Source organism: Chiroxiphia lanceolata, chromosome 6 (genome assembly GCF_009829145.1).
Source record: "Chiroxiphia lanceolata isolate bChiLan1 chromosome 6, bChiLan1.pri, whole genome shotgun sequence".
In the NCBI taxonomy this organism is placed as follows: Eukaryota; Metazoa; Chordata; class Aves; order Passeriformes; family Pipridae; genus Chiroxiphia; species Chiroxiphia lanceolata.
This window is the reverse complement of record NC_045642.1, coordinates 21,662,806-21,677,424: the sequence shown is the minus strand read 5'-3', so window position 1 is coordinate 21,677,424 and position 14,619 is coordinate 21,662,806. Positions and strand designations below refer to the sequence as shown.

At 35.8% G+C, this 14,619-nt stretch overlaps 1 protein-coding gene across 11 annotated transcripts in view; it reads left to right on the top strand.

Moving 5' to 3' along the window:
- LRRC4C (leucine rich repeat containing 4C) overlaps positions 1-4,968 on the top strand; it is a 497,868-nt gene extending 492,900 nt beyond the window's left edge. For all 11 annotated transcript variants that reach the window (XM_032690516.1, XM_032690512.1, XM_032690518.1 and 8 more), the window contains one exon: positions 2,306-4,968. In XM_032690516.1, coding sequence (XP_032546407.1) covers positions 2,348-4,264 — 1,917 coding nt within the window. In that variant the 5' untranslated portion in view covers positions 2,306-2,347 and the 3' untranslated portion in view covers positions 4,265-4,968. The remainder of the gene's footprint in view (positions 1-2,305) is intronic.
- The last annotated feature ends 9,651 nt before the right edge of the window (positions 4,969-14,619 follow it).

Here is a 14,619-nt window from a genome sequence, read left to right as displayed (position 1 = left end):
CATGCCTCTACAAGCCTCATGTGCTGCCTGTGCCACACCAGTCTTATACAACTGGCACCTCTGAAGCTGACATAACATTGCACCAGTTCAATGGTAAAATAATTGGTTTAATGTGTTTCTGTGACTGTTTTATTACCTGTTAATGGAATTCATTATTCAGTCCAAGTGCTTAGGGGATAAGTTCTAGAAGAATTTTAAAAATGAGAAAGGAAAAAAAAATTACTGAGAAAAACCCAAACAGAAACAAACAAAGCCACCCCTCCCCCCAAAAAAACCAAAACCCACTAGTTCAATCACATTAACCACAGAAAATGGTTAATTACTATCCAACAGCAAAATTCATGGGTCACAGATCTTAATGACCCTAAAATTGATATTAGACTCTATTATAATTCTTTTAGACAGAAGGGGCAGATTTTTCTTCATAACAGTGTAAGAAGGATGGGAACTATGTGGTTTTCTCCTGCTATTTGTGGATAGTTTTACTACAGCTGGATTTTTGATGTAACTGAACTTGAATTGTAATGATTAGAGTGTTTCTCCGTATGTTCTGTTCAGCACCTGTGAAGAGATAAGCGACCTTGTAAGCCTGCAGTAAAAACAAAGGTGTGTACAGCAGCTGCCCCTCACCTAATCTAGTACATTGTCCCAAACCCATGAAGCTGATGTTCAGACATACAGTTGTTGGCAGAGGGAAGGGACAGAGAGATGGGAGCAGTACCATCTAATGCTGCAGCCACAGAGTTCTCCAGTGTCACATGACAGAACTGTAAGCTGCAGAGAGAGAAGTTGAATGACTTGCTCAAGGTTGCAAAACACGTTAGTTTCATGAATCTTTCGTGACAAGAATTACGTTTTATAAATAGCACATGCAGAGCATATCAAACAAACAGAAACAGCTCAGACTTCTCAGTTCCCTTCACTGGTTTTTAACCATTATATTGGCTTTCTCTGAAGTAAATTATTAAAAGTGAGATGAAAACACTTTCTAACTCTGAACCACTATGACAAGTTTTATAAAAATGCAGAAATTAATTCTCAAAAACACCTTGTCCTAATATATAATTAGAAAAAAAATCTTTTATTAAATGAATTGCTGTGAGATGAAAGTTAATATATTTTTCCTGTTTTTTGTTTTTTTTGGTTTTGTTTTTTTGTTGTTTTTTTTTTTTTAATTTTTGTTGCTTTGTTTTTTACACAAAATGAAACGATTTGGATCTTGGAGTGGAAAACCATTGCCTTATGGTATTTTGTTTTACTGAATATATGTATTATCCATCTGGCTGCTCTAGGTTATAAATATGCTTTAAGCTTGCTGTAATTTATAAGACTTCACTTTTGGTTGATTTATAGGAAATTTCATTAATCTCAACAACAGAGGGATCTTGAACTGAGCAGCAGATTGAAAATGAACTGAGGGCTGGGGACTTTAAAAACTGCCACAAATGAATCAGTACTGAAGTTCTTAAAATGGTAATGATCATTTGTAGTGTAAAGGTCTGTTTTCCCCTTACAGTAAGATCTGTAGAATTTTTTTAGAGTTTTTTAGAGGTGCCAGTGAAACTGCCAACCCTTAAGCTACAGAGATATTTTTCAGCATTTAAATGGCTATTCTTATTTTTGTGTTCAGTACACATTTACTAATGAGTGTTTCTCTGCTACTGGTGCCAAACAAAAGAATTGAGGAGGTAATATTATGAAATTGGATGATGCTGTTTAACAGTAGGGAAAAACTGATGCTCAGCATGTTTCTTTTCTTTTCTTTTTTTTTCAATTTGTAATAGGCAAGATCTTGCCCTGTCGTTTGCATGACCTGCTACATTCAGAATTAGAATTACTTCTAATTAAACTCTGATTCCAGAATCACATTTGCATAGACAAAGTTTTTTACCCATACCAAACAGGTCTCCACTTACTCTTCATATTATATGATGTCTTGTCTTATAATGTGTAAAAAATGTTAACATCTTGAATATTCTGACGATTCCTGTCATATTAAATTCCTATCTTACCAATTTTTGCCTTTTGAGACCCTTGTAATTTCTTTCATCTCTTTCTTTTAGGTATCCACTGTGGTTGGACTTCTTATGTGCCATCCAACTATGCACATTATACATTGGAATGTGCAGGAAAAGCTAGTCTCTGGCATTTTCTTATCTTATTGCCAATTGCAGTTGATATACATATATGTACAGAAAAATGATATTAGAAATTCAAAGGACTTGAGAAGCCTTTGTTTAGAGGACACACTTAAGTATTTGAGATTAATTTAATGTTCTCCTTCTCCCTTCTTCCTTTCTTTCAGACTATTCAAACTCCAGAAGGACCAACACCAAATAAATTATGAATGTTGAACAAGATGACCTTACATCCACAGCAGATAATGATAGGTCCTAGGTTTAACAGGGCCCTATTTGACCCCCTGCTTGTGGTGCTGCTGGCTCTTCAGCTTCTTGTGGTGGCTGGTCTAGTGAGGGCTCAAACTTGCCCTTCTGTCTGCTCCTGCAGCAACCAGTTCAGTAAAGTGATCTGTGTGCGGAAAAATCTGAGAGACGTGCCAGACGGCATCTCCACCAACACCCGGTTACTCAATCTCCATGAGAACCAGATCCAAATCATTAAGGTTAATAGCTTCAAGCATCTGAGGCACCTAGAAATCCTGCAGCTCAGCAGGAATCACATCAGAACAATTGAAATAGGGGCTTTCAATGGTCTGGCCAATCTCAACACTTTGGAACTCTTTGACAATCGTCTGACCACTATCCCAAATGGGGCTTTTGTATACCTGTCAAAACTGAAGGAATTGTGGTTGCGAAACAATCCCATTGAGAGCATCCCTTCTTACGCTTTTAACAGAATCCCTTCTCTCCGGAGGTTGGATTTGGGGGAATTGAAAAGGCTTTCATACATCTCAGAAGGTGCCTTTGAAGGTCTGTCCAACTTGAGATATTTGAACCTTGCCATGTGCAATCTTCGAGAGATTCCTAACCTTACGCCACTTGTAAAATTGGATGAGTTAGATCTTTCTGGGAATCACCTGACTGCTATCCGGCCAGGTTCTTTCCAAGGGTTGATGCATCTTCAGAAATTGTGGATGATACAGTCCCAGATTCAAGTGATAGAAAGGAATGCTTTTGATAACCTTCAGTCACTTGTAGAGATCAACCTGGCACACAACAATCTAACGCTACTGCCTCATGACCTGTTCACACCGCTTCGCCTCGAAAGGATCCACTTGCATCACAATCCCTGGAACTGCAACTGTGATATCCTTTGGCTCAGCTGGTGGATTAAAGACAAGGCACCCTCCAATACTGCATGCTGTGCCCGTTGCCACACACCTCCCAGTTTAAAAGGAAGGTACATTGGTGAGCTGGACCTGAATTATTTCACGTGTTATGCTCCAGTAATAGTGGAGCCACCAGCAGACCTCAACGTCACAGAAGGCATGGCTGCAGAGATGAAATGCCGGGCATCAACCTCCTTGACCTCTGTATCTTGGATTACTCCAAATGGATCTGTTATGACACATGGGGCATACAGAGTTCGGATTGCTGTGCTCAGTGATGGCACATTAAATTTTACAAAGGTAACTCTGCAAGACACGGGTTTGTATACATGCATGGTGAGTAACTCTGTTGGGAATACCACAGCTTCTGCCACACTGAATGTGACCGCCCTGGATAACCCTGGTTACACATACTTTTCAACTGTCACGGTAGAGACTGTGGAACCTTCTCAGGATGAGGCACAGACCACAGAGCAGGTTGGGCCCACGCCAGTTACCAACTGGGAAACCACTAACATGACAACCTCACTCACTCCACAGAGCACAAGATCTACAGAAAAAACTTTCACCATTCCTGTGACGGACGCGAACAATGGGATCCCGGGAATAGATGAGGTTATGAAGACTACCAAAATCATAATTGGTTGTTTTGTGGCTATCACTCTCATGGCTGCTGTGATGCTGGTAATTTTCTACAAAATGAGGAAACAGCATCACCGGCAGAACCATCATGCTCCAACACGGACTGTAGAGATCATTAATGTGGATGATGAGCTTACAGGTGACACACCCATAGAGAGTCATTTGCCCATGCCAGCAATAGAGCATGAGCACCTAAATCACTATAACTCTTATAAATCTCCTTTCAACCACACAACAACAGTTAACACAATAAATTCAATACACAGTTCAGTGCATGAACCGTTATTGATCCGAATGAACTCAAAAGACAATGTACAAGAGACTCAAATCTGAAACATTTATGACATTATGGGGGGCGGGGGGGGGCGGGAACAACGAAAGATGGTTTATAAAACAAATTACACAAATGACTGGGCTAAATCTACTGTTTCAAAAGTGTCTTTACAAAGAAAAAGAAATTTATTTATTAAAAATTCTATTGTGATCTAAAGCAGTCAAAATTATGTGTATTCCTCAGAACCTGTTTTTGCTGCAGTTATTTACCCTTCTCGTACCCGTTTTCCTGCCCAACCTACCCTGACTCCCATTTGCCATATTTTTCATAGGAGATCCTGATTCCCCAAAAGAACTGATCTAGGAAATTTTGTAAGAATTCTGTTACACTTTGGGAATTTTTATGGTGAATTCTAGTGGTGAGATTCAGTCTATTTTGTCACTTTCTCATTTTTTCTTTTGTTTTCTCATGCCCTCTTTGAAATTATTCATCAGAGAATGGAATAATAAGAGTAACTCTGCAAGTGAAAAAAAAACAAACAAGCAAACCTTTTTTTTTCCATGTAATGATTTGCTCTGTATTTAGTGAAAGCACCATTCTGTGAAAAAAATGGAAAAAAACAAACAAACAAAAAAAATCCCCAAAAATTAATTTACTTGTGAAAACCTATAAACCCCATGATCTTTTAAGCAATTCTAGAACCAGAATTTGTAGTTCAAACACTAAACTAAGATTACAAATAAAATATTGTTTTTTTTCTGTACTTGGATATAGCTCATTTTTAGTGTGGCTTTAAACATCAAGTTTGTTAAAATTCTTATGATAATCTGCTATTATGGTCCAAAATACAATCACTTTAAAGAGAATAATTAAACCATTTTGGATCATTACTGAAGAACAGCATAGTTTTCATTTTAATTTATGTAAGCAGCATACTGGCAAAACAAGGTTGTTTGATTTCTAATGCAGGATTGAGATAATTCCTTCTAGTGGTGTTTGCAATTATAGAATCATAGAATCATAGAATCATAGAATCATAGAATCAATTGGGTTGGAAAAGACCTCCGAGATCATTGAGTCCAACCCTTGGTCCTGTACTATACCATAAGATACATTTCACAATTCCAGAAAAGTTTTGCAAGGAGTTTCAGCTATCACTGAATTTATTTGACAAAGCTGAAAACTTTGTTCTGTCTTCTAACCGTCAAGAAGAAAATTCATCTTTATATCCAAGCTAGTAGTTTCCAGTTCAGTTGTTCTGGGGCTCCTAGGCACAAATATGAAAAAAGTTTAGCTATCTATAATACCAGTGTCAGGTAATCAAAGCTGTATCTCTACGAGCAAAATCAAATCAAAATGCTGTCAATGGAGTAAGTCACAGGAAGAACTCTGAGGATTTTGGTTTAAAAAATAGAAAGAACAAAGACAAATCAGAGGACCCTATAAGTTGCTATCATTTGCATAACAATTAGACTACCCATAGAATAACCAGTTTACATTCATTTAAAATCAATTTACGAATAGGAAAGTACGCCCTTTGGCTTTCTTTTTATATACATTCTCTGGATTTAGATTATTGGTATAGGAATGGTGTATAGTGTGCATGCTGAAAACTAAAAGGAAGACTTTGCATTAGAAAACCAACTTCAGGACACTGTGTTCTTCCAAGTAGAAGTTCTGACAAATTAAAGTACTTTATGCATTGGGAACTGAATAGAAACATTTTAAGATTATTTAAATTAGGAAAAAAGGATCTTATGTATCATCTCTGAATGTCTTTTCACCTATTTTCTCTCCTGACTACCCTTACTGAGAGTTTTTAGAGTCCTGTGCCAGGTAAATAATGTTCTTATCACAATCTCTTCGGGCCTTTCTAGTATGTAATAGCATGCAGGATGAAGACTCTACTGAACGGTATACTTCTATAAATTTAAGATGGAATTCTGATAGGTTGTGGGGCTAAACATCTCTCATTGGATGCACAGTTGTCAAGGTTGCAAGTGAATATTGTAGTATGAAGGCCTGATTTAAAGAGGACATAGTGTAGATAGGTGACAATGAATCACACTCTGCAAGGAGTCTGATAAGTATAATACAGGATGAAACCCAAAGATCTATAATAATCTTCAAGAAACATTTGGCAAGACATTATCCTTTGATGTACAACATGAAAAATAATATCTACTCTAAGGGAATTTTAATAGAGGACAAAGATGGACCTGAATGTAAAATGTTACAGTTGTGATTCCTAGCTCTGACTATTTCTATGAAGTGCAGTAGAGCATTTCATTGGTGATTTCTTTTAAGCGCTAGGATAGAGTCCATACAAAACCACTGCATTTACACATTCCTATGTGTTCTTTGCCCATCTGGCTAGTAACATTGTGTCCATGACCAATACTTGTATGAAAATTCAAAAAGTTCTGTCCAGGAAGCCTAAATCTGGACCATCTGTGATTAATGGGTTTATGATAAAAGATTATAGCTACTCTCTAACCAATACTTGTGAAAGCAGTTATGGTCAACATGGTTTATAAACAGGAAGTTTTTTATTAACTCCTAAAGGTTAATAGTAAAGGTCTATAAGAAAAAGGCCTATAAGAAAAAAAGGTACAGCCATTGTCAAGTGGGAAACTGGATCGGTGACAATCTTTGATCCTCTTTGGCATAATACAAAATAATATTGGTGACTGTTTTAAATTTTATATACATTAATCCAGTTTTATCAGCTAATCAAAAAAATCAGATGTTCCTGGTTGCTCATAATAGGCATAAAGGAAAAACATTTGTGTGTATTTGGTTGGGTAAGTATATATGTGTTATATATCAACCATTTTCCCACCCTCTTCCCTATCCTTCTCGGAACCACAGATATTATTTCTAACTTCTTCTTACTTCTATAAAATACCCATTACCTTTGCAGATTAATTAAATACCAGAGTTAAAGAAGATCACAGTTTAGATGCTGAACTGAGCTCTGCAATGAAGTGAGAGGAGTGCTGTGCTCTGTTGTTTTGATTCTCAAATCACATACCAATGCATCTGGTTGGTGCTTCAGAGATGACAATGTTAAGAATCAAGCCTGTATCGCCTATATGACAGAGCATAACTGATGGAAAGCTCTAATGAAATTTCTCTTGCAGGTGACTGCATTGTGCGTGATGCAAAAAAATCATGGAGAAAAAAGTTGTGATCTTGATTATGATCTATCACTTCTAGTAGGCTCATGATAAAGGACGAATTATTCTTCAGTTCACCTGATGGAGTTTGAAGATTTTTGTCTGCTGTCCTGTACAAATAGAAACTGCAAACCATTTTCTTTCTGGAATTTTCATCGAGTCTTACACATCTTGCCAAATGCAGAGATTACACGTGAAAAGTGAAGGAGTTCCATTCAATCCACCATAGAAAATGGGCATTTTATTCCTTCAGAGGGCTAAATCTGTGAAAATTATTGCAGTAATTGTATTTTTTTGCTAAAATACTCTAACATATTAAAAATTATATGTAATCATTCAAAGATTCCCTGTCCCCACTGTTTACAGGTTGATCACAGAATTAGAGAGAAGACATGTAAATTAATATTCTACTTTATTATACCAGCATCACAGTCTTATAAAAATGTTTAATAACAGCTTTTATATGTGAGATATGACCATTAATGTAGTCTTTTCAAATTTTTCACCCTCTCTAAAGTTTATGTCCCAATTTTTACATGAGCCAATTACACAATTTTTGAAATTTTCACTTTTTTTCTAAGTCCAGGAGGTGAAAGTCTAGGAAATGTTAGGAGCTACCTTGCAATTTCATACCAAAAGAAATAAATGAAGAAATAATTTATCCTTATCTTCAAGATATAATAAAAACAGTTAGACTTCAGTGCCTGGATTTCTGTTTTTCTTAGTAGAACTATTTAGTTTATCTTTTTCTCATTTGTGCAGGTGTTGCCAAGAAAAATCTCATTTCTAAAATTCAATATACAGTTTGTCTGAAGATGATGTTGAACATTTTATTGTGGAGGTGGTAATATATATTAGTATTATAACTAACTAACACACAGAGTCATCACTACTGACATAGCAAAGGTTCATGAGCAGGGGATGGGTTTAGGGAGATTCTGGGAAACATACCAGGTAAATCTGCAATTCCTGTTGGCTGTGCAGCCTCACTTTGTATTGGTGTCCCATGAAAACATGGTGGTTTTGTCTGGTTTCCAGCTGGAAGAGCATAGCAGGGCAGAAGATCTTTGGGTTGGGAATAACTTAATTGACTGCTCCCCACTTAAGGGCATAGATGCAGAAGTAATCAGGATGTAATATCTCAGGTCCAGAAATGCAGTGTATGACTAGAAATGAGGGAATTATTTTTTGTTTGTTTCTTTATCACATTTAATCACAAGTAGTTTGTAAGACTGAGTGCACATCTAAACAATGGAAAACTTGAAGAACAAAAAAAGTCACAAACCTACAGTGTTTTATACAAATGGCAAAGTCATGCTTTGAAAAAATGCTAATGCTGGTTTGAATGATTAAGACACATACTTTAATAGTTAAGTGTTATTTATTTCAATAAGAATAAACCAAGATTTTCTTAGGTAAGAGATTCTAAAAAAATATTTATTTAATTTGTCTTGGTTTTACTCCTTGCTTTTGTATGTTTAGAATGTACACCTAGACTATCTGTTAACCAGAATGCTGTCTAAAGGGCTAAATCAGTGAACCCTGACTGACTTTCATAAGAGAGAAATCTTTCCTGTACTGTAACTGCAGTGACATATGGAATTTTGGAATGAGGAAGAGACACTGAAATGATGACATCATCAGATGATTTTATGGTCCTCTTTTGTAAAATAAGAAAGAGGAAAACTGTCTGTCACTTCTGAGAACTTTGAAAAGCAAATCCTATGTTAAGGTGGGAAACCTTAGCAGAATTAAACAAACCAAACTAAACAACAGAATAAATCAGAATACTATTGGACTTGAAAGGAACAGTGAGATGTAATGTTTAAAGCAAGAAGTGGGAGTTATATATCCCAGATAATATTTACATATTTTCTAAAACACAATTTGCAAACTTAAAAATTAGGGTTACTTTTCTACATATGATTCAGCTTCTGCAAGGTTTCTGACTGTCTTATCCATATTTTTCTGTTTTCTTCTTACATTTTTCAGTGTGTGTACTATATAATCTGGGCTTTCAGCTCTGGAACAGTTTACCACACAGAACATGTAAGGGAATTCTCTGTTAAGTCATTTAAATGCCACTCATTAGAGGTTCATGTCTAGTAGTCTCTGAGGCTTTTTTCAATCTACTTGAAATGGCTTGCACAGTGAAAGATTCCTTGATTTCTTTGATCCTCTGCTACCATATCAATATATTATTAATACTCTAGTTTGGAAAAGATGGTTTTGCATGGATTGTATTTTCATCAAATTTAAAATATAAACTGCAATTTTATTTTATTTTAGTAAAAACTTTTGAACTCTCTTGACTTGAAAAAGTACTTCTGTTCCTTTCACATTAGCTCAGTTAAATGCAAATAAATTGCAAAAAAAAAATTAAAAAGAGAAACTACATCTTGGAATGCTATGCATGCTTGGAATGCTATGTCTGTATTGTCTGTATATGTGTATTATTTAAGAAGGGATTCTACAGGTGAGGTTAAAGGAATAAAGGAAGGAATGTATAAAAAAGAGAAAGATGAAATAAATGAGTTGACAGAATCTAGTAAAACAGGACGGGAGTTAGTGGACCACAGAATTAATCCAACCCCTATAAGTAATTTAATTCCATAAGATGTAATTCAATTTGATTTAATTTGCTCATTTAACTCCTCAAAAGAACAGTTAGTTGTCTGAGAAGGGAGATGGAAAACAGTTTTCTGGTTTTGTCAGTACCCACATGATATCAAGCAGGTTTTCCTTTTCTTTGTCCTCCTTGGCTTTCCATTTCTGTCTGGCTGTTCAATTACCATCTTCTGAAACTGTCTTCCTGAGGCACCACCTGTCCAGCCTGTCTTGGGAGTGAATTCCAGAGGTCAGTGAGACAGAAGACAGGTCAGTGGTGTGTTACTAAGCAAAGCCTCTGCAGATTTGGGTACTAGGTGTTTAAGTTCACTAACTTTTAATCAGCTGGTTCCTATTTGACACAGGAAGGTAGTTTCGTAAAAAATTTATGGTTTTTTAATATTGTGTATAAGATTAGGGTTGTTGATCACCTGCCATGAGTTAATTAACTATCTTCCACATTGAAACACTTTTTTTCTTTTTTCCTTGTTGGGCCATACATTTCTTTGTGATGAAAAAAGATCAAAATCAAGAATTTCATCAAATTCAAAGGACTTGGAGAATAAATATCAACATCTTTGAAAATTCAGACTATAAAATGATTGCAAATTGTATAAAACTACACATAAAAAAAAAAGACAATAAGTAGCAATGCTCTAAGATTCCTAGAAAGCAAATGCCTAAAGAAACAATCATCAAGGCCTTAACAGACTGAATAAAACAGAGGAACTGACAACTTCCATGGCTTTTACTGAGACTTCCATGTCAGAGATTGTTCTGTTCTCCTAATTTATTTTTTTTAATAAATTTTATTGCCTATGTCAGCAGCATTTCCATCAAGATGGACATGAATAATTATTGTTGGAAATATTGTCACTTCCTGTTTCTATCTGGAAAAACACTGGCGGTGGATGTTTATCTTTTCAGCTCTCTGCTGATTTCTGACACTTCTGTGGGGAAGCAATCAATTCTGTACTGAAAAGAAAGCTTTTGTCCACCTAGCACAACAATAAAATAATAAAAGGCTGAAGCAGGCAAGGAAGAATGAAATAAAACGCAGTGGTAATGGTTAGGGAAGAGTCCTAAGGAAAAAAACATTGCAGGGAGAGAAAAACTATATTACAAAGATGAATGAAGTTGCAAAGGAGTGCAAAGCTATTTTTCCTTCTCATTTCATGCATTTTGTTTCGTGGTATATCTGGATAATGGTTGAACTCACTGATGAATGCGTTCTAAATAAATCACATTGGAAACTCTCTGAGGGATTATTTTAAAAATTACAAAAGCAACAGTCCTTAGACTTGTATGGGTCAAAAAAATCTCAGGACTATTTGTGTTGCCATGAAATTCTACTAGGACACTAAAGATTACTGTAGCAAGAGATTTAAGTTGGAACTCTGAAAATAAACTATTCACACTTTACAAGTAGAAAACAGTTTCCCAGAGGTAGAAATTTGCATTCTGTGAGAAACCAGGTGAAATTTCTACATGCAAATATCACTTTTACATTAAATTCTGGTGATTTTAAAATTGGATTAATGAAAATTAATCTGGAAGAAGCACTAAAATGATCAAGGATGGTAGTAGTGAATTGATTGATTTAGTAGAACTTTCCATTTTTATCCTCTGGGGCTATTATCAGTAATACAATATTTTTCATTAGGAAATAAGAAAAACTTTGTACATTTTTTGTACATTTTTTCCTCTTTTATCTCCTCAAGTGGGGATAACATTTTAGGCTGTCTAACACAACTGGTTTTAGAATTTTGGAAAAAAAAAGAAAGATACCTTGTGAAACACTTTCATTTGTAATTTTGTAACATGCTTTTGCTTTTTGTTTTGTTTTTTCTTGCCTTTACAAAATAATAGAAGGGAATTATAAGGTATAAAAATTGATTCTATGGTGAAATTTGTGAAGGTTAAAAATGTCCTTACTATTTTCATTCAAGATTTTTATGTCCTTCCTATTTTCTTAATTTCATTCTCATTTGGTGACACAAAAGGGTAGGAAGCCCAAATAAGTCTTCCTTATAATTCTTTTCATGACTCTTTAGGGTTTTGGATATGCTGTTTTCCTTCACTAGTCAAATGAATATTCAATGAATTTTATTACATTTCAGATTAAAAGCCTTTTCCCTTGTCTCTATTTACGATTTCAACTTTTTTCTGTACCTTCAGTTTTTCCTCAATGTATTTTCTCAAAATTTGGGTCTTTTTAAATTATGTGTCTTCTCCATGATGCACGTTGTAGGATCTAAATCTGCATTGCTCTGCTATGTATCCTCCTGAATTTCACGGTGGTATTTACTCTCATTCAGGACATTCATAGCATTGCTTGCTTGTATCACTCTTTGTGTCTAATTGAGAATCAGTCTGTATAGTCATTAGGAATTTTTCCTCCACAAAAAGCATTGATAGTAAATGAAAGTGTGGAACAATATGACTGTCCAGCACTCGTTTCAAGGCTTAGCAGCAAAACAGAATAAATTCAAACTTTTCAGGTTTCTATGGCACTTGCAGTTTGGCTGCAGAAAGTCAGCAGAACAGCCTGCCTGGTATGAGATTATTAATCTCTTGTGCATATTTTAACATAGGAAGATGATACCTCTGAAGAAGAGAAGAATACTCTGTCTTCTCTAAAGTCTGCTTGACAACCTTAGTAAAAAAAAAAGCTATTTTTTTTTAGTAAGCTGGTTTCTTATTTAAAATTTCTGTAGCCTATTGGTGGTTTAGATTTCTGCAATCGTATTTCATACATGGTTGATAGAGGTGCCACAAGACTGTCATTCAGTCGGCTTCACTGAATGATTGGATCAGCCTGTTTCTAAATGTCTTTTTGTTCTGCTGACCACAGAAAATTATGGCTTTTTTTAAAAATGAATTCTAAGCACTGCTAGCATGGTTATGGAAGCACATTTCTTGAAATGATGTCAAAATTTTACAGTTATATATCTAATTGATTGGTAGTGGTCTGTTGCTTTAGTTCAAAGTTGTGATCTGACACGTTGCTATACTGGTTCAGTAGGGGAAATAATTTTGTTCTTTTAAAGTGTTAATTAAGTCCTAAAAGAATCGATGGGCTGAGAACCAAGTCCTTCACACTGCTTTGCTGTGACAGTATTGCAGCTTTGACCTTAGAGTGTACCAGAAATGTATGAGAAGTGTTCATCTCTTCCAATCAGCCTTCCATGACAAATGCAGTTCTCTGTATGAACATTTACTCTAAGTTTTAAACTCTATCAGACACTTACTAGATACATTATCAATAGGCCACAGTATATTCATCATGGAGTAATAAATATAATACCTCTTCCTCCTGAGTTCAGCCTTGGCCTAAACTTCTGTTTTTTCATTTAAGTTTCCATCAAGTGCTCTATGTTAGTGCAGCTGCGAAGTGTTTGATAGCTAAGAGCCTGTCTTTGCAGTTTAAGTTATGCAAAAGTAAATGTGTCATCACTCTATGTCTGTTGTTCAGGTACAAACTGCTCTCTATCCACCCCTTGTGGAAACTTCCAATAGTCAGGTTTCTTTGCAATCCTACTTGATACAATTAATTATTTTTATTCCATTTCATTTCTCAGGGTGCTTCCAAGGAATGGCACAAGTAATGCCAAGAAGAAAGAAGTTGGTGATTTTACTTACAAAACATACATACATCCAGAAAATCATAGAATGGCTTAGATTGGAAGGGAACATACAGATCACTAGTTCCAACCCCCCTACCATGGGCAGGGAAGATGTTTGAGTGAAGTGCCTATGAAAAAAATACTAGAAGAAATAGATTAGTCAAGGCACAAAAGATTAGAAACAAATATAAATTCCATTATTTTCTCTTTTGTAGACACGCACACACACACACTGACACACACACACAGAGAGAGAGAGAGAGAGAGATAGATACATACATCCACTGTTTTGTGACACTGTTGCTTTCAGCAGGTATCTAGAGAGCAGTGCAGATGCAGTGAAGATGCAGTGCACTTCTTGTTGAATGATTAGCTGCCCACTGGCATGCATAGCAGAGGAGGGAAGTAAGACAGTTTTCGCCAAAGGTAAAAGTTCTGGTGTGGGTGGAGTTCCTCTATGCCTGAGGTAAGAGCTGACCCCATGCATACAGTGCAGTGAGTCTGAAGGATCTACTCTATTACCGGAAACTATGGTTCATTATGTATAAATAGGGGGAAAGAGTACTCTAGTTTATGTATCTGAAAGTGGGAGAAAGTGATCGTAGTAATTCTGATTTTGCCATTGGTCTATGTAGTCACGATGTAAAAACTCTTCATATCACTTTTTGAAGCAGTTTCCCCATTTGCAAAATGTGTTGGGAAAAACAAAGCTGAAAAGCAGAGTGAATGTTGCTGTTGCTCTTTTTGCTGAGGTTGGACTTTGGTTCTTTTTTTTTTCTTTGGTGTTTCTCAAGTATTCAACACTGTTTGAGAATTTCAAATGGAAGAGTCAATGAGCCATGGTCTCCAAGTAAAATTAATACGTGATTTTATAGTATTATTTGATGGATATACCATCTTTTGTGCCTGTTAGGCATCTGTGACAGCACTGCCAAAGCCAGTGACAGTACATTCAGATGGTGTGAGGTGTGACCAAATAACACAACACTCTAATTTCTCTTG